General features: G+C 37.8%; 1 protein-coding gene across 10 annotated transcripts in view; it reads right to left on the bottom strand.

Moving 5' to 3' along the window:
• The window catches only part of Ston2 (stonin 2), a 153,875-nt gene that overhangs the window by 109,434 nt on the left and 24,190 nt on the right, over positions 1-20,251 (bottom strand). For 6 of the 10 annotated variants that reach the window (XR_003301998.2, XR_003301997.2, XM_026402432.2 and 3 more), the window contains exons 2-4: positions 13,863-14,126; positions 11,256-11,531; positions 9,935-10,090 (exon numbers count right to left, since the gene is read on the bottom strand). Coding sequence is in view for 7 of the 10 variants with exons in the window: in XM_026402432.2 (XP_026258217.1) it covers positions 9,935-10,090; positions 11,256-11,531; positions 13,863-13,950 (520 nt within the window). In the remaining 3 variants the exon portion in view is untranslated. Of the gene's footprint in view, positions 1-9,934; positions 10,091-11,223; positions 11,532-13,862; positions 14,127-20,251 lie in introns of those variants that run through there. The other 4 variants (XM_077800093.1, XM_026402486.2, XM_077800094.1 and 1 more) reach the window with 3 other exon arrangements.

The raw sequence follows: 20,251 nt of genomic DNA, 5'->3' as shown, positions 1-20,251 counted from the left end.
GCCTTGTTTAAAACCTTCCAATGGCTCCCACTTTAGCCATAATAAAACTCAAAGCCTTCACCTGCCCTCCAAGGACCCAGGCGCTTCGGGCTGCTTAACCTTCAGGCCTCACCTCCCCCACATCACCATTCACTCTGCTTCAGTCACAGATCACAAACAAAACCACCTCCAGTGCTTTTCACCTGCTATTCCTGCTTAAAAGGGACCTGTATAAAAGGTGCCTCCCTAAACTCTGCTAGGTTCACTCACTTCTTCTCTTCCCTCAGGTCTTCACTCATATTTTCTTCTTGAGAAGTAAATCCCTGCCTTATTAAAAAAAAAAAAATCACAACCTCCTCACCACATTCTGTTCTTCTGCCTCACTTTTCCCTCCTTTCCACTCATCACATTACCTACCACACTTACTCTACATCTACCTTTATGGTGTTTCTTGCATGGCTCCCCCAGCTGAATGTGTGCTTCATGAGGCAAGAAAATTCAGCTGTACTCACAGTGACTTGAACAGGCACTATCACACAGTGCAACACTAGTAAAATAAGTAAGGTTATAAACTGTCAGCTAATACAATATTTTTCTCTTTTTCTCCTTTGGGATCCTGGGTAGATTAAAATGCTAAATACTTACATATGTTTTGATGTTATGTCCTTTATTTTTATTTTGCTGTCTAATCACTAGACTAGATGATTTTTTTTTCAGTGCTGTGAAGGTCCCGATCAGTGAATATAAAACAGATCTAATTCCATTCTTCATTTGTGGCTCTCCTGCTATTTCATAGTTGGCCATATGAAGCAGCTGTCCCCAGTACTGGTTCAGAGGAGCTCTTGTTCACTCCCAGAAGGCTTCATCAGTAACAGATTGCCCAACTGTTTAGGTAACCTCAACACAGGAACTGTATCCAGCTTTTTCATAATTGTATTCCCAGCACCTAAATATTTTTTGCATGAATGCCCTAGTTAATTGATGCATGCTTGGGTAGTTTATTGTGTTTTATGTTCCACATTGCATATTAAGATAGGCCACAAAGCCTCCCTGGGTGAGCTGGAACATTTCCTGGAAGAGGAAAATACTGAAGTTAAAATTTTAAGTTCCTCTTAGAAAACTGGAAAATTTTACTTTGAGAGCACTTCCCCTCTCCCACGGCATGATAGTGCCTTTAAATAAAACAAAAATATAGCAGACCATTTTAAGTGTGCTTTTTAAAAATGTAGTCTCCCAGGTAAAAATGTATGTTATGTGAATATTTGGATATGTATGTCTGTGTGTATGTTATATGCATATGCTATATATGTTTAAATATATATGTTAAAGTATATGTATATGTGTGTGGTACATGTATGTGCTATGGTTTAGGCATGAGGTGTCTCCGCAATGCTTATATGTGAGACAATGCAAGAAAGTTTAAAGGTGAAATGATTGGATTATGAGAGCTATAAATTAATCAGTACATTAATTCCACTTCAATGGATTAATAGGGTGGTGACATAGGCAGGCAGAGTGTGGCTGGAGGAGGTGGGTCACTGGGGAGCATGCCTTTGGGCTATACATATTTTGTCCCTGGTAAGCACAGCCATCTCTGCTTTCAGATAGCCATGTCCCCAGCCACTTTCCTCCTCCACACACTTTCACCATGAAGTGATAAGCCCAGGACAATGAAATCAGCCATCTATGCACTAAGACCTCTGAAAATGTGGGCCTCAAATAAACTTTTCTTCCTCTTATGTTGGTCTTTTTAGGTCTTTTGGTCACAGCAATGAAAAAGCTAACTAAAACAATATGCATAGCATGTGGGTGTTTATTTGTATATAGGTATTGAGTCTTTAACAATGGGAAATTATAAACTGATAATAATAGTTAATAAGAAAGGGCATGACGAGTAAGAGGCTGGCCTGGTTTCCTTGTCTATTCTCTTTAAAAAAAAATGATTTCACAGAGGAAGTCAGGGTCTGCCTAATGGTCATTTATACCACCAATGAGGGTCACTTAGGTATTCTACAATAGATTTTTCGTCTTTTCATTCACTGAGTCAACACATATTAAGTAAGCACATACTATGTTCCACACACCATATTCTAACACAGAGAGTAAATCAGAGAAATGAAGTTCCTCCCTGAATAAGTTCCTCCTAATGAGTAGGCAAAATAGTTAATATAAGATCAAATTCAGTTAGAGACACAGGCTGTGAAAAAATTTAAAGCATGAAAAAGCTGACAAATGGGCATAGAATGTTCTGGATCTCCTTGAGGAAGCAACACTTGCACCAAATTCTGAATGAAAATGTGAAGGAAGAATCCTCAGGGCAGAAAAAATAGCAAGAGCAGCAATGAACTTGTCCGGAACAATAAGAGAGGCAGAGTGGTAAGAGCAGAGTGGAGACCAGCAGAGAGGAAAGGCTCTGCTGAAATTTATTCCTGGGTATATCCTCTAGAAATGTCATTTAGAAGCACAGAACAATTCAAGGTATTAAAAGAAATAAGACTGCCTCTGTTGAGGAGGGAAATACATATGCATGCAAAATGTAAAAGGCCTGGTCTACATATTCACTCAAAGGTTGGGATCTTAAGACACCCCCCACCCACCACCCACCCCCAGTAGCCAGAATGAACAACATAACAGAAATGAACCACTGGGCTAATCTTTGGGATGAAATCTCTCAGTTGTCACCCTTGCCTTCCTCTTACACGGCTGATGTCATTTCTGATCCTCCTCCAAACAAGTGGTTCTTTCTCTTGCCCAGATAATTAGCTTCCCCAGACACAATGGGAAAGCCTTAGCCCAAGCTTTTAAGGAAGAAGTTTGAAGCACAAGGGAATACTAGTATTTTGCTTGGGCTATGGGACAAGTACTCTGGAAATGAAAGGTTTTTTATATTTGTAATTATGCACATCCTGCAGTATCTGCATAATGGGTCCAATTCAGCCTTGGCCTTGCCGAAAAATTGCCATGTCTGTGGAAGAAGATCAGTGCATAACATGATGAGTGAATAGGAAACCTTAATTTAGTGCCCTTTTTTTTCCTTCTTAGTTTTGAGGATGAACTTTGCTCTTTTAAGTTGTCTGCAGGCATTTGTAAACATATCATATCCTAAATCTTTGCCTAGCAAGAATCTTTATAACCATTTTAGGTTACAGGTAAGCTGACCACAACATTCTTCCTGATGCACAGTGACATTTTAGAGGTAGAGGAGGCCTTATATAAATTAATAAAACTTTTTTTCCTCTAGGAAAAGTCAGGATCACTATTTCTAAAGGACCCAATGTGGGGGAAAAAACAAACAAACAAACAGTTAATTTAGGTTACTTTTTCAAAAATATTTCTTTAGCCAACAGTAAGATTCAATTGAGTTTGAACAGATTTGCCAGAGTTCACTTGTTTGTTTTACTCTTTGATTCTACACATTATCTAGCAGAATATCTCTGCATCTAGCCCAGGGTGTAGCAAAGGAATTTTCAGTCAAATTTTTTTATATTTTTCACTGTATTACCCTGCATAGTATGGCATTTTCAAACTGAAATGTGAACAATGTTCTTGTGGTTAATTTAAGTGTGAAAGTTTAAGTATTTTATACTTAAAGTCTAAATAAAAATCCTTTGAAGAGAACATTAACCAACATGGCCCAACTCAAAATCGCCTTATTAAGTCAAAGAGATGAACCCTATATTTGTCCTCTGCCATATTTAAGGGATTTAGAGTAAACAATATTCACAACAAATTTAAAGAGCATAATTTTATTTGACCCCTTATTCCCACTATCCTCAAGTCCAAAGAATTGATGCAGCTCTCCTTCCCATAAGTGTGGTTATAAAAAAGATTTTTGTTGCTCTCACTTTATTTTAATCATATATTTCTAAATATCATCGTGTACCTTCTTTTCCCTAGACCAATCACGATGGCACTAATTCACTCCAAATCCTGCCCTAGTTAAAGTCCAAAAGAAAGTTGTTCCTTTGATGGATTTAAGTATTTCTGGAGTTGTTTTCCCCACTAATGGTTGCTCCTAGTTATCCAATCATCCTTATTATGTGTCAGTGCACAATAAAATAAGTAGCCAGGTCACCAAGGTGGGGACTAACAATTCCCTGGCTTCTCTAAACTCCTCAGTGCAACTTCTGGCCATTTAAATGCCATAAAACTAAAAGCTGTGCCACTAATGACAGTCTCTTTGTCCCTGATTCCACTGTGCCTACAGCCTCCTTGCATTTTAATTAGGACAAATAGTACATTCCCATTCCAGGCTGAAATCCAATGCTTCCTTGGCTTTATTCTTAGGTAGAACAGCTTAAAAGATATATTCTTTTGTGTTTGTTTGTTTAGTTGGGTTTTTTTTCTTTGCTCTTTATTTGCCAAACTTCAAAGAGTGAAAAAAAGTGAGGGAAGGAAAGAAGTATCCCAGATATGATTTCTCCACATGGCCACTCCTTTGTATGTAATACCCTGTGTTACCCAACTTTCTTTGCAAATCAGGATATTCAGGTATGAAATAGCTAGCTAAACTTTTCCTTCCACAAATCAAGGATAAAACAGTACTATCAGTCCCACTTCTCTTCCTCCCTCTCACATTTCCCTCAGGACAAGATCTCAACCTTCTCATAGAAGTGGAAATCCACAGGCATACTGCATGTCACGGAACCAGGAAAAACATCCCTTTCTTTTCTTCTGACTCCAGAGTATTTGATTTGAAAGTCTGGTTACTCAACAGAAGCAAATAAGACAAGGGAATGGAAGAAACTGAAAATTGCAATTATCTATTATAGAAATCAGTTTGCTGTGGCGATACTGGTGTGATTAGGAAGGTAGCTGAGGCCAAGAATTACTTTCTCTGGCTGAATTTCATCTCCTGCATGCATGGAGACAAACCTATATAGCCCACACTTACAATGAAGATTTCAAATCACTTTCATGTTTAAACACAGCATGTCTAACATTTCTCTTGTCCCAATTCCATTTCACTTCTGAGTTATCCATACTAAAAAAGTTTGCTTGATACACAAAAAATGCAACTGTGGCACCAAAAAGATCCAGGACCTGACTTATGGAAATTAATGAATAAAGAACAGTATTTGATAGGGGTAGTAGATAAGTCATAAATTGATGCACAAATCATTTTTTTGTTGTTGTTGTCAGATTAGACTAAACAGCACGAGATGGCCACATATCTTATGTAAATTGGGCACCTTTCTGTGATTTCTAAGTAGGCACCACTAGTTTAGGGAAAATTTGAGTAGGAGCTTTGAGGAAGCTCCAAAAGTAAATGATAACTAACAAGGAAAAGTGCTTTGAGTTCTGATTTAATTTTTCACAAGAAAAGACAATAGATGGATCTGGCTATAAAAATGAAACTCTCAGGCATGCAATTCTTTCAACAACTACCTCTTCCTTTGCTTTTTCAGTGCTAGTTCCAAATTCTCAGCTACCATGAAATGAAAAACATTAACAACAAAAAGACATGTTGTGGTAGAAAGACATGCATGAAAAGACATGCAGTTGACTATCAACTAGAAGCAGATGGAAGAAATCATGAGGGCACAGGTTGTTTCCTACTCGAGGACTCAGGAAGAAGCTCAATGTTTGTTATATTCTGAGCAGTAAATATGTCTTTGAATACCCACACCTAGCAAAACTGCAGAGAATAAGGACTTAATATGCAGTGATTCAATGAACAAATTATAAAGGGTTGTAAGGCTTAGAGATAAAGCATAGTGGCAAGCATAGAACTTAACAAATGGCCGTGCTATTAGAGATGCCCTCTGGCCCACACTGACTTATTTTTCAGCCTTATGCAAATGGTTCCACTTTAAGAATTTATAATTGGAAAAAAAAAGAATAATAATCTAGAGGTTGGGTTCCTGTGCCTGTAATCCCAGCAATTCAGGATGCCAAGGCAGGAAGATTGCAGCCTCAGCAACTTGGTGAGACCCTATCTCAAAATAAAGAAATAAAAAGGACAGAGGATGGTAAAGCACTCCTGAGTTCAAACCCCAACACACACACACACACACACACACACACACACACACACACACACACCAAAGCAACAACAAAAAAAAAAATTTAGAAACAGTGCATTAGTTTCCTTGATAACTTACAACAACTAATTTATTTTCTCATGGTTCTGAAGGCCAGAAATCTGAAATCAGAATCCCTTTGCCAAAATCAAAATGTCAGCAGATCCATATTCCCTCCAGAGGCTCAGGGGAAAATTTATTCCTTGCCTCTTCCAGTTTCTGGTAGCTCCTGGTATTCCTTGACTATGGCTTTATCACTCTAATCTTTAAGACCAACATCTTCAAATCTTTAAGTTCTACCTTCACATTGTCTTCTCTGTGTGGGCAAAAGCTCCCTCTGGCACTCTTTTATAAAAATGCACATATTTGTATTTAGCGACCCCACAGATAACCCAGGATCATCTCCCCATCTCAGAATCCTTAATCACATCTGCAAAGACCCTTTTTCCAAATAAGATTTTTAGGTTCCAGGAACTAGGACCTAATGTCTTTTGGTACTGTTATTCAGCCTATCATATCTCAAAATTAAACACAGCCAATGAACAGGGCATATAGTAGTGTGTGCAAGAAGTCTCAAGATGTCTATCAGGAGGAGGATATTTGCTGCACATCAGGGTTATTTCTGTGTAATTACTATAGTTATATATGTGGTATTATTGACACAGCACATGTATCCAGATGTTTCAGATTCAAATTAAAGTCTGAGCTGCCTAACAACCTTCAGAATAGAACAATTGTCTAACCTGAGCAATGTCACATTATCCATGTTGAGTGGACTAAAGGCCTAGCTTCTTCTGCTTATCACTTGGTTTCAGTTCTACCAACCACTCTTCCTTATTGTTAAACATACCCTAAGGGAGGAAATCTAGGGAGTTTGAGTAAAAGGAATATATTCTGCAGCCTTTTATTTAGTAGGTTCACTAATGAGTCAAACTGGATACTAGCAAGAGATTTAGGATTTGACTCTTAAATTTATTTCCTTTTTTTTTTTTTTAAACTACTCTTCTGTTGCAGAATCCTCTGTGGTTCTTAGACTTACAGGTTAGAAGCACTGCGTGTGTGAGAAAAAGTGTGTATGTGTGTGTGTGTGTCTGCTTGCAGGGCTAGTCCTACACCAAGCTTATTCATGCTGTTTGCCTACTCATCAGGAATCAAGTCTGCTGGCAAATCATCCTACAGGCTCCTAAGGCAAGGTTGAGTGAACTTTTCATACATGAAAAAGATGGATATTAATGTCTGAGCAATTTTCAAGCCAAAATTATGCTTTCATGCATTTGAAAGTTGTCATTTCTTGATTTTTTTTCTAGCAATACTAATAAATATCATATCTTTAGAACACTTCAGGGCTGGGATTAGGGTAAAACAAGTGATACACTTGCCTTGGGTACAAAATTTAAGGGGATGCAAAAAACTCAGTCATAAACTAATACTCTAATGTAATAATTTCAAAAAATCAAAGCAGCAAACTATAGTCAAATGGTTAATCACCTATTTTTATAAATAAAGTTTTACTAGAATGAACCAGGATTAGTGTATCAGAGTCATGCAAGTATTAACTGGATCTTGTCTTTAAAATATGGATATTGTTTTCATTGAGTATATTTTTGCATTGTTTTAATTTTTAAAAATAATTTTAAATAATTCTCATTTTTAAATGATTAAATTTTTAAAAAACAATTTATACTCCAATTTTTACAAGATAAGCACCCTTCAAATAACCACTACACTTTGTTATGGAGCAAAAGTGTTTTGTTTATTTTCCAATATATCACAAAGGATATTAAAAAAGATATACTGAAGAATCAAGATTCAATAAAATTAATACTTTGTACTACTTCATCAAGTATATTGTTAAGTGAAATTGAAGGGTTTTCTTTATTATGAGTACATAAAGGCCAGAAATTTAACTCACCATTACTTCTGTACCATCAATGCAAATGCCAATGCAGTAAAAAGGGCAAATAAAATCTTAGAATTACTATGAAAATAATTTTGACCATACAGACCCCTTGGCAAGTCCCTGGGGTCAATAGGCAACTGTAGCCTTAAAGAATAAAGTTTTACCAATACATTAAAACCATTGTAAATAGGATAGAATCCTTAGATGGGGGCAACGTAATTAAGACTTACCCCCAAATTAGTTTTACAATAACAAATGGGGAAGAGAAGCAAACTGACCCATCTGATATATAAACAGTTTTGAGCAACCACAAAATCTTTGATGAGGCTAAAGGTAAGATATGAAAAAAATGTAAAAAATCTGAATGCTATGAATATAATCAGTGACCTAAAGGTATGGCTATTTTAGGGCAAGTGGAGAAACACAATTCCACCTACCTTTCGCCTCCTATGCCTGGCCTCACCTCCCCTGTAAGAAAGGAGCAGAAGGCTCTAGAGCAGCAACAAAAGGAAGAGAAAGGCACAAATTACACAGCACACCCTATGCTGTTCCAAGATTCTGGGGTCAGTTAATGGAGCTCTCTTCTGCTGCTTCCTAGTGCACAACGTTGGGCACATTCTCAAACCACTACCTGTTTCAGTCTCCTCATAGAAATATGAATATAATTCGTATTATGAATATAATTCATAAAAGCTGGGACTGGGGGTGTGGCTCAGTGGTAGAGCACCTGCATAGCATGTATGTGTCCCTGGATTCCATTTCTAGCACCCCCTCTCCCCCCCAAAAAACATTGAAAGCCATCTGATTGACCATTGCTAAGGTACTGGAAAACTGTATATGGGTAATTCATACAATGAATTACCTATTTTTTGTCTATTTTTCGTATGATTACTATAAAGAATATATGAGATGACAGAGTTAAAGTATTTATCATGGTGCCTAAGAGAGTAAGTATTCAATAAATATATCTTATTAGCTGGGCATGGTGGCACATGCCTGCAATCCTAGCTACTTGGGAAGCCAAGGCAGAAGGACTGTGAGTTTAAGTTCAGCCTGGGCAACTCAGTGAGGCTCTGTCTCAAAATAAAACAACAGTAACAAAATAAAAGATCTGGGATGTTGCTCAGTGGTAGGGCACTTGCCTAGCTTATGCAAAGCTCTGGGTTTAATCTCCAGTACTGAAAAAAAAAAGTATCCTGTTAAAAATAAAAAAATATATACTTCTGTACTTATTCATTACTATTTTCTTAGTCTGTTTCTGCTGCCATAACAAAATGCCTTAGACTGGGAAATTTATGAACAATAGAAATTTATTGCTCACCATTCTAGAAACTGGGAAGTCTGAGATCAAGGCACTAACAGATTCAGGGTTTGGTGAGGACCCATTCCTTAATTTTAGTTGTGCCCTCATATAGCACAAAGGACAAACACTATGTTGTCAAATGTGGGGACAGCTCCTTCAAGTATCTTTTATAAAGGCACTACTCCCAATCACAAGGATTCCATCCTCATGACCTATTCACCTCCCAAAGTCTTCCCTCCTTTTAATATCAACATATTGGGGATTTGATTTCAACAAATTTAGAGAGACAAAACATTCAAACCATAGTACCAGAGTTCAATAACTTTCCACTGCATGTAAAAATGCTTAGATCAGTGCCTTAGCAATGTTAGATAGTCAAAAAGGGTCTTTTCCACCCTCCCCAGCCAGAGTGGAAGCCTGTTGGACCTGTCACATCATCCATGCTCCTTTGAGTAGCACAATAATTCACTGAAAAGCTCACACTTACATATGAAAAGTATACATAAAGGTGCAAATTATTATGTAAAAATTGAAATGTTTATTATATGGTTGAACCATGTTTTATATCTTCTTAAAAATCATTTTATTGGTGTTGAAAATATATTTGAAAAACAAATAATTTGTATAAAGTTAAACCAGAAAACATTGCCTTACAAACAGAAAAATGAGGAAATTATTCTTGTGGGACAAAGAATACCAAGATAGAACTTTTCTTTCTGCCTCCCCCACCTGTTTCTTTAGGAGATGGTGAGGTGCTGGCCCAGGGTGTGTCGTCTTCAAATTGAACCCAGTTGCTGATGGCTGAGGCCAGGTCAAGTGAGGGCTGCTCGGGGCTCTCGGGAGGAGAGGCCACTTCAGAGATGAGACCCATCTTTTCAGAGGGTCCTTCAGAATGGAAGAGAGAGGCAAAAAAGATGTCATTTTGTGAGCTGGGGTTGTGGCTCAGTGGCAGAGTGCTTGCCTAACATATGTGAGGCACTAGGTTCGATCCTTGGCACCACATATAAATAAATAAAAAAATAAAGGTACATCAACAATTAAAAAATATTTTTAAAAAAAGATGTCATTTTGTAAGACAGAGAGATGCTACATGCCTGGATTTGGAGACAAAGAGGGTGGTCACATGTCAAAAAATGTAGGCAGCCTCTGGAAGCTGTAAAGGGCCAAGTTATAGATTTGCCCTTAGAGCCTTCAGAAAGGAATGCAGTCTTGACAACACCCCAGGGCACTCAGGACACAGAATTTTAAAATCATATAGTCTCATGTTGTTTAAGCTACTATGTTTGTGATACATTATTATAGCAGCAAGTAGAAACTAATATAGACTCAAAAGTTATCCAATCACCTTTGATGTTTCAGTATATGACAACAATAAATAGCCAGGCTGCCAGAAAGGGAACTAACAACTGGCTTCTCTGAGTTTCTCAGTACAGCTTCTAGCCATTTAAATGCCACAAAATCAGTGCTTTACTAGTTTCAACCATCTTCACTCCTGAAGATCTGGAATCCATTCAGTAGTCTGAGATATGAGAATCTCCATGTTCAACTAATCTCACTGGGGACTCTACAAGACATGGTTAGTGATCTACTCTTTGAGAGACATTCATTTGTATGCATAAGGAAATTACAATTTAGATACATAAATAATTCCAATTCCTAATAGTTTTAAAAATACATGTATTCTTCTAAAGACAAGTCAACAGCCAAGGACAAGGGTAAAAGGCTGAAAATGCCCAGAACATGTAAATTCTTTTGTGTGTATGGGGCTGTAGCTCAGTGGTAGAGCACCTGCCTTGCACATGTGGGGCACTGGGTTTGATCCTCAGCATCACATGAAAATAAATAAATAAAATAAAGATATTATGTCCATTACAACTGGGAAAATATTGGGAAAAAAACCACTATATAATTAAACCATATGAGATCTCTGTCTACTTTCTCCTATGCTGGAGCAAATAAAATAGAATCCTGGCAGCCCTAAATACTTCCCACAGAAAAGCATCCTACTGAGCACATACCAAGGCAGACCTTTTCTTCCTGCCTTCCCCACCTGTTTCTTTGGGAGATGGTGAGGTGCTGGCCCAGGGTGTGTCATCTTCAAATTGAACCCAGTTGCTGATGGCTGAGGCCAGGTCAAGTGAGGGCTGCTCGGGGCTCTCGGGAGGAGAGGCCACTTCAGAGATGAGACCCATCTTTTCAGAGGAATCATCCTGCTCTGAGTGGGAAAGGTCCTGGGAGGCTCCATCCACCACATGGTTCTCCCCAGAGGAAGTCTCAGACTGGTCTGAAGAAGATGACAGTACTGGGAGGTGTTCTTCAGTGCCCCCTGAAAGAGATACCAGATACTGCTATGTGAGGAAGTACAGTCATCAGAACTGTCTTACAGAGGCAAACACTAAGGATGGGCAAAGGATGACCATGGGACTTACCATTATAGTGGGTGGGAAGATGAAACAGTCATTCTGATCCATCCCTATGCTAAATAACTGTTTCTCCAGTAATTGTAAAAACTATATTAGCATGTCCCCAGTCAGTTTCTATACAGGTTAAGAAGTGGAATCTTATTCACTATTTTTATCTCAGTATGTACTCCAGGGCTTGAGGATTACAAATTAAAATACTTAGAGAAGTCAAATAAGAAATATAACTAAGTTGAATGGAACAAATGAAAGGCAACAGAAGCTTCTGGAGACTGTGTCTGAACAGTAGTACTTTTCTTCAGACCAAAAATATTTAAATACAAATTTCAAACTGTGTAGTCCAAGCTATGCATGTCTTCATGCAACAGGTGCAAACTCTGCACTAATGACTATGTGAATATGATACCGAGGCTCTTCCTGTAGCTTTGTATCACTTTATTGGTCCTGGAATGTGTAATACACTTAGAATGTTTGCGGGTTTTTTTTTTAAATAAAAGAACCATATACTGCATATGATGGTGGATATATTTACATATGTGCTAAAATTCATCAAATTTATGCCAAAACCCACCAATTTTTAGCACATGAATTTTTTTGTTTTGTTTTGTTTTTGTAATGGAGATTGATCCCAGGTGTGTTTTACCACAGAGCTACATCCCCAGACCTTTTTGAAACTTTTAAATTTTAAGACAGGGTCTTACTAAGTTGCTTAGGGCCTTTTAACTTGCTGATCTGGCCTCAAACCTGCAATCTTATGCCTCAGCATCTTGGGTCACTAGAATTACAGGTATGCACCACATACCCAGCTACTTACATGAAAATTTTTAAAAAGCATAGAATTAACATAAAATCCTTTTTCATATCACTAGCCAAATAAATTGGCAACCTGCATATAACCAAAGTCTTTAGAGTAGAACTACCTAATAGTAATAAGAGATGAGCCATAGTAATAAAAGTGAGCCATTGAACCCAATGTCTTTTTCATGCAAAGCACATCTTTACCACTAAACTAAATCCCTAGACCAAGAAACTTTTTTTTTTTTTTTTTTTTTTTTTGTGGTGGTGGTGGTGGGGTACCAGGAATTGAATTCAGAGGCACTCAACCACTGAGCCACATTCCCACCCCCTATTTTGTATTTTATTTTAAAATAGGGTCTCAATGAGTTGCTTAGCACCTTACTGTTGCTGAGGCTGGCTTTGAACTATTAATCCTCCTGCCTCAGCCTCCCAAGCCACTGGAATTACAGGCATGTGCCACCATGCCTGGCCCAAGAAGCCATTTTTAATAATATGCATTTCAACCCAGTATATTGGAAATATATAATTTCAACATGTAATCAATATAAAAACTGTTGATGAGATATTTCACTTTTTTTAAAATTAGGTGTTCAAAATGCAAGTTAGGTACTTTTTACCTTCAGAACATTTCAATTCAGATTCGCCATATTTCAAGGACTCAGTAGCCATATGGGTATCACCTTGGGTGGCACTGTAGATTCATATTTTCCAGGTGTTATAAATGAAGGTCGGATGATTTCAGCTGGCAATGGCAGCTGTGGAACAGGACCAACTGGCATGGCTCTATAAATATTCCCTGGATTCTGCCTTGGCCTTCATTCCTGAGCATTAGTTCCCTAAAAGACACTATAATCACCTTTATCGTGACCAGAGATGGCCATGCTGAGCTCTTTCTATGTGCCAGGCACTATTCTAAGCATTTTATGTATGTTAATTTGTTTGATTCTCATTCAACCTTCCCAAGCAGATACCACCATTACCCTCTTAGGCAGATAATGAAACTGAACAGAGAGGTTAAATAAATAAATTTCCCAAGGGTATACCACTTATCTATGATGAAGCCAGGATTTGAACTCAAGCAATATGGCTCTGGAGCCAGTCACTTTTAACAGCTTCACGTTAAAAATTCAGAAAACCCAAACTGCTGGTGGGAGTAAGCGCCAAAAAGGCTAATAGTGAAGTACTTTGTAAAGATAAAGTTTATGTTCCTTAAGAACCAATACCTTTGGTATTTCCAGGCTCTTTTCTAGGCCCTAAGGTTACTTAGATGCATCTCTAGACTTATAAATTTAAAAATTCACACATCTTGGGAAGGTGACTAAAGTAGACTTTCTTCGTTGTTAAGATCCTTTTTCAAAGAATGACCAAGTAGAAAATATAACAAGCAGGCATGGTTCTTCACCAATCTTGTCACATTAGGAAATGAAAGCATTCCTTACCCTCAGAAGGGACAGGAAAAAGTGGCTCTTCATTGAAGGAGACCCACTCTGACTGATGCGTAGCAATTACGTGGTCCAAGGTCGTCATGCTAGGAAGGCACTGGTCATCTTCACACTGGTGGACCCTAGAATAATATCTGGGTGGAGGGATATATGGCAGCACGGTCAACTTGGCCTACAGTCTGTAACAGGGGTCTTGCTGGGGGAAGTTCTCAGAACATAGATTAGCCTTTCTTGCCTTTGATTAATCTGCCAAGCAGATATCTGTAAAACAAACAAAAAAACAAAAAGCAAATGATAAAGGATAATCATCACATTTTACCAAATCCGAACAGGCCTAGGACTTTCAGCCCTGCCCATGAGAAATTATGAGATAGTTTATAACTTGCCATATTTTTCTCTACTCCTGTCTTGCCTTTATTATGATGAAACATTTGCCATTAGCATCAAGATCTCTGGATAAACCTTCATATCAGACTTCTGATCATCTGACTGATCAAATTTTGGTAACTAGGGTCCCTAATTTCCGCAATCTTTACATTTCAGAAATATTATCTATAATATAGTGCTATCATGGTAAAGCAAATATTAAAACTTTTCAAAGTGTTTTCACTTTATTTTACCAGATGGTAAAATAAAAGCATGTTCTTTTCTATTAAATCAGTGCAGTTTCTTGCCTTAGGCAGGTAACTTTTTGCAAGCCTGATTTAAATCTTTGGCAGAAACCCAACAACAATCTCCAGATGGTACCTCCAAGCATGGTTTATCAATCAAGAAAAATTGAAATGGAATTATCTCATCCATTTGGAGTAAGAGGATAGGGAATATTTGCTTTAGCGAAAAATATGAATTAAAGAAATACAGTTTCAAGCTAGGCCAATTTGAATTAGCACATAAATGTCAAGTCTTTATTTACATTGCAATTATGTTCTATGTATACAGAAGCACAGTTAACTGGCTTATAATTTTGTTTATGCTGTTAATGTCTTTTAACAACTTGAACCTAGCTCTTGATCTAATGATGAATTAATAAAATAGGAATTAATGCAAAATTAATGTGCTTCCACAAAAGAGCTACTATATTGAGCAAAATCAGTTCTTACTAACTGAACACTCACAATATTCAGATAGTTTCTAGAAAGACATAACTCATAACCTTCCACTGGCATACAAAAACAAGAAAAGCTGAGGAAATTTTACATTATTATCTTCAACAAATAACCTACACTGGGCAAAATCAAAATAGAAACATTTAATAGCTTTTGCCTTTTATGATTAAAACAGTTTTGTTTTATACATCCTAAAACAATTAATTTTCTATAAAATTTATAACTTTCAGAAACACATTTTCAGGCCATCCTTAATTTGATTTAATAGCCATTTCAGCTGAGTAGGACAGGTGATACTATAATTCTTTTACAGAAGAAGAAATCTGGTCAGAGAAATTAAGTTATTTATTCAACATTTTTAGTGTTCTCAAACCCTTATTTGATGTCCTAAGATTCCTAAGATGCTTTTTCTAAGTGGAAGAATTCCTCAGGAGAGTGATTAAGTAACTCTTTTTCTCCATAATAAAATACCACATAAAGAATAATCAAGTAGGAGTCACAATAAGCATCAAGCTAGGAGGGGATGGGCATAACCCTTTAATGCAGGTTGGTCTTTGGATGCCAAAACACTTGAACCTTTGGGTTATAAGCCACAAAAAAAAGTACTACAGAATGTATAGAGACTATCACCCACTAAAATACAAACACCAATAACAATGAATAGCCTGGGAAACTCCTTATGTGGAAATCTGCCAGAATACCCAAGGTATACAGAGGATGGAACACCCAGAAATCTCTATCCAAGTCCTTTCGTGAGATCCTTACCAGTCACAGGACAGGACATATTCAAACTGCCTTGGGAGTGCACATCTCCTAAACCAGATCTTACCAGAGAGCACTGCAGAGCCCATACTCAAAAGAGCTGATATCCATGAGCTTCTGCCTATAAATTTTTTTTTTTTTTTTGAGCCCTGTCAAACATTAGTGTCACTCAATGTGGTTATGGCTATAGGCCAAGACAAGACAGCAAATATGAAGAGTCAGATTCCTCTCCCCACAACAGCAGCAGCATGTAAACCATATCTCCCACCCCACCCTCTCTAAAAGAAAGCCACAAAACAAGCCCATGTGCTGACACATGCAGCTTCATAACTCAGTGGGGAAAACATCCTGCTGATCCCGTGATGATGAACATAGCAAAATCCATGGATGAGTGAGGTGGGGGAGGGGATAGGAAGAAAGAAGCAAAAGGTAAAGGTACTGGGAAAATACCTAGGAATTTTAAAATCTGGGGGGTCTTAAAGATCAATAGTGCAGCTCCTAAGCTTCACTGATGAGAAAACTGAGGTTCAAGGAAATTAGGTATAACCACAGAGATTGTGAGAACATGGGATAGGAAGAGAGCCTGTCTGGATTTGAGACCTGTATAGTCTTGAATTCATAAATAAACCTCTTTAAGCTTCAGTTCACCCCTATATAGTAAGAATAACAAAACTCACTTCATAATTCTAAATATTAAGTGAGATCATGTATACCAAGTACTTGTTACTGGATATAATAAGCCCTCTGTAACAATGACAATGATAATAACAGCATGTGTCCTTACAGAGGGCAGACTCTGCACCAGGCCCCATTCCAAACCCTTTGTAAATGTTAGCTATAACTATCACTGCTGTTGTTAAATGTATCACCCAAGGCTGCACAACTCCTTAGTGGAAGTCTTAGGACTAGAATGCAGGTGTAAGGAAACCACCTCATTTCTGTCACTTACATATTTAATGATTTCCCTGTGTAGTTACTGTAAAAGCAGTTCTCCTAGATGGCAAGTGGAGTCAAGTACTTAGTTATAGGGCCCAGAAGGCCAATTCTGAAACTTCCTCTTTATTGCCAAGATACATTCTGGTTGAGGAACATCACAGAAGGTATGAATGAAAAAGAGCCCCAAAGATCTATCTACCCTTACTTAACTTGTCACAGGTCAGACATGGGGCAGTTATAAATAATATGTAGTCACAAGAAGGACTTTTATTATAGGATCCCGCGCATAATCCCATGAAGTGGATTCTGAGCATTTACCATGGAATATTTAATAAACCCTAAGACATTAAACCTTTAGAAGGTCTATGCTTGCAGCTCAAAATCCACAGAGAAACCCAATAATTGTGAGGCTATATTCAGACTAGGATTAGTTTCTCAGTAAAAACCTTACCCCATTTTTAGAATGTGAATCATAATGGGAGGCTTAGAGTCACCACAAATGAATAGTGACTCAGAATCAGCAGCAATGCCATCGAAAAGACGCTAGAAATTTCACTGAAGTTTTAAGCTTACCACTCCAAAGAGATACTTCTTTCTCAGCACTGCTTACCACTGAAAATTGGGAGGTGGACAATAAAATTTTCTGATAAGATTTAAGTCATCAAAGTAGATTTGTGTTATGTCAACCCTATAAAATACATTCATGACCCCTGAATATATGGACGTGCACCAGATGCCCTTGGAGAATGGTGACCCTTGAGTAGCTCACAAGCCAGTTGGGAGATGAAGAAACACAATGACAAACCCAAGTCTGGGAATAACTGCCTGCTGAGGGACACACTGCAAGTTCTATGACAGTTTAGCCATAGGGAATCTTTGAGGACTGGAATTCTAAGAGGCTGAGCAGGTTTCTTGGATTTGAAGGATGTCCTTAGTTTTAGACCACCAGAAAGGATGAGCAAGAATGTCTGGGAAAGAGGATCAGCATGAGACAAAGTTAACCATCATACCTCAGTAAGGATTGTTTCTGGGTCAGTATGATGGGAACAGAGGTACAGATTCAATGGGAAATGAGGAGATGCTCAAGGTTTAGAAGTAGAAAGACTGACTCAAGAAGAATGAGTAGGGGACATTAACATTGCTGGGTAAGAGCCTGGAGATGAATGTTATCAGCTGGGAAGGTCCCTCTGGTGTGTTCTACAAAATCAGGGACTGATATTATCAGGAAGAGGTACTGGGCACTCTGTTCTGGACTTGCTCTAGATTCTAAGGGTGCTAGGAAGAGCAATACACCTTTAGGTAGCTTATAGTCAACTGCAGGGAAATGTGACAGTGACATAAAATAATAACCCCTGCTTTCTGACCTATTCAGATGGGTTATCCATCAAAGTGCAACAGCAGAGAGGAAGGGCATTCAGAGGCTCCTCAGGGCCTCAGCAGTAGATGGTCTTGAGCTGCACCTTAAACTGGAAAGGAGGGCTCTGAGTGAAAGCAGAGGGGCAACGTCATTTAGAATAAGGGCACAGGAAGGGCATGGCTACCCAACTGAGTTATGTCCTGTTTATCTGAAGAGTTAAAGTGGTATCAGGCTTATGGGACAAAGAGAGCTTAGAACCGTGACAGCTCTAGATTTCAAAGTTGAGTTTGTTCTAGAAACTACCCTTTCCATTACCACTGCTGATGCCTGGGTGCAGCCCTCTTGGTCTCTCATCCAGTTACCAGTCTCTTACCTGTCTCCCTACCTTCAATCTCACTATCCTGTTACCCACCTATTACGCTTGAGTGGTCTTCTTAAAACTTGAATATGGCCATGCCATGGTCTACTTAAAAACTCCTTGATGGTTCCTCACAGGATAAAGTGATATGAGAAATAAACAAAGGCTCCTGATAGGAGAGGCATACCAGCTTTATCTATGGATATACCCTTAGCATTGAACAGAGCACCTGGGACACGTTAGGGGCTAATAAATACTGCCCCTTGATGCAGGCACTCTGTGATTCTTCCCTATCTACATCTCTAATCTCCTGCCATTACCTCCCCGTGTAAACCCTGCATTTTAGATAAACAATTATTTTTCTCCAAAAACTTTTATTTCATATACATTATCCTCTTCAACCATGTATTCATATATTTATCAATTAAATATGCTATTAAGTGTTCTCTCCACTTTTATTTCATGAGCTCCGAATCACCTTCAAGTCTTAGCTCACTTGTTGTCTTGGGTTTCGTTCAACAAGCTTTGACACCAAGTGGAAATCACTGAATTAAATGAAAGAGAAGACAGATTCTTTTGCTGTGAAGACTTTATGGTGGACATGTTAGCTATTTTTTTGGCCACTCAAAATTAAAAAAAAAAAAAGCCTTCCTTTTTTTTAAGAGGAAAAAAATGCTCTCTTCCATCCCTCATGACAAATTATTCATTTCAATGGCTGTTAGACTCTTGAAGAAATACTAAATGGTGCAAAGGCCTTGCATGCATTCAAGAGCAGTGTGCAAGCAATGGACATTTGGTGCAAGCCCAGAGGCAGTCACAATCCAATTCAGTGATGATGGCACCAAGTGCAGCATCCTAATCAGACCTGGAGGTGTGACTCTGACTCTGTCCACTGTTGGAAAGATTCTTTGGTACCTATTTTTCAAGTCAAGTTTCACAGTTGTCCACTAATTCAATGAGCTCTCCGATTCCTTCAATAGATTCCTTTCCTTCTTATATTAGCCAAGGTGATTTCTGTTGTTTGGAACCAAGAACTGTGATATATAATGCCCTCAACTTGCACTAATTCCTCATTTGTTCTATATACTGATAGTATCTTAACCTATACTCACATACCAAATTAAAACAAAACTGCTAATGTGATTAACATGTTAACTAGCCAGAGAGGAAAGAGACTGTACCTTTTTCTTGCTGTCTCTAACTCCTAGAACAGAGGGTATGGCATTTAGTAAATACTTGTTGAGTATCAATGATTGAATTAATTAGTTAATTAACTTGTTTACCAAGAAGGCATCTCTGAGTCTTCTGAAATAGAAAATATTTTAGGAAGATTTATTTCTTTTTTTTTTTAAATACCTTTATTTATTTATTTTCACATGGTGCCTGGGATTGAATCCAGTACCTCACACATGTTAGGCAAGCACTCTACCACTGAGACACAACCCTGGCCCCTGGGAAGATTTATTTCAACACTAGGTATAAAATAGTTTGGGAGAGAATCTGGATATAGGGCAACATGTTTACTTCCCTTTTTTTAAATCTAAAATTATGCTATTCAATTCCAATTTAGTAGCCACTAAACACAGGGACTATTGGAAAGTGGCTAGTCCAAACTAAGTTGTTCTTAAAGGTAAAATGCACATCAGATTCCAAGAAATATAAAAATGTGTAGAATGTCTAATAATTTTTGTGTTGATTACATGTCAAAATGATATATTGGATGTATTGAGTTATATAAAATACATTGTTAAAATTTCATTTAAAAGTAAAATGACTAAAAATTTTAAAATAAAATGTTTGTGGCTTATACTATATTTTGTTGGAAAGCTTTGCTCTAGAGCAATCCATTCTTCATTTCATAGCTATT

The sequence above is a fragment of the Urocitellus parryii genome, chromosome 6 (assembly GCF_045843805.1).
Source record: "Urocitellus parryii isolate mUroPar1 chromosome 6, mUroPar1.hap1, whole genome shotgun sequence".
Classification (NCBI taxonomy): Eukaryota; Metazoa; Chordata; class Mammalia; order Rodentia; family Sciuridae; genus Urocitellus; species Urocitellus parryii.
Note: the sequence above shows the minus strand (reverse complement) of the source record. Positions and strands in the feature narration are given on the sequence as shown.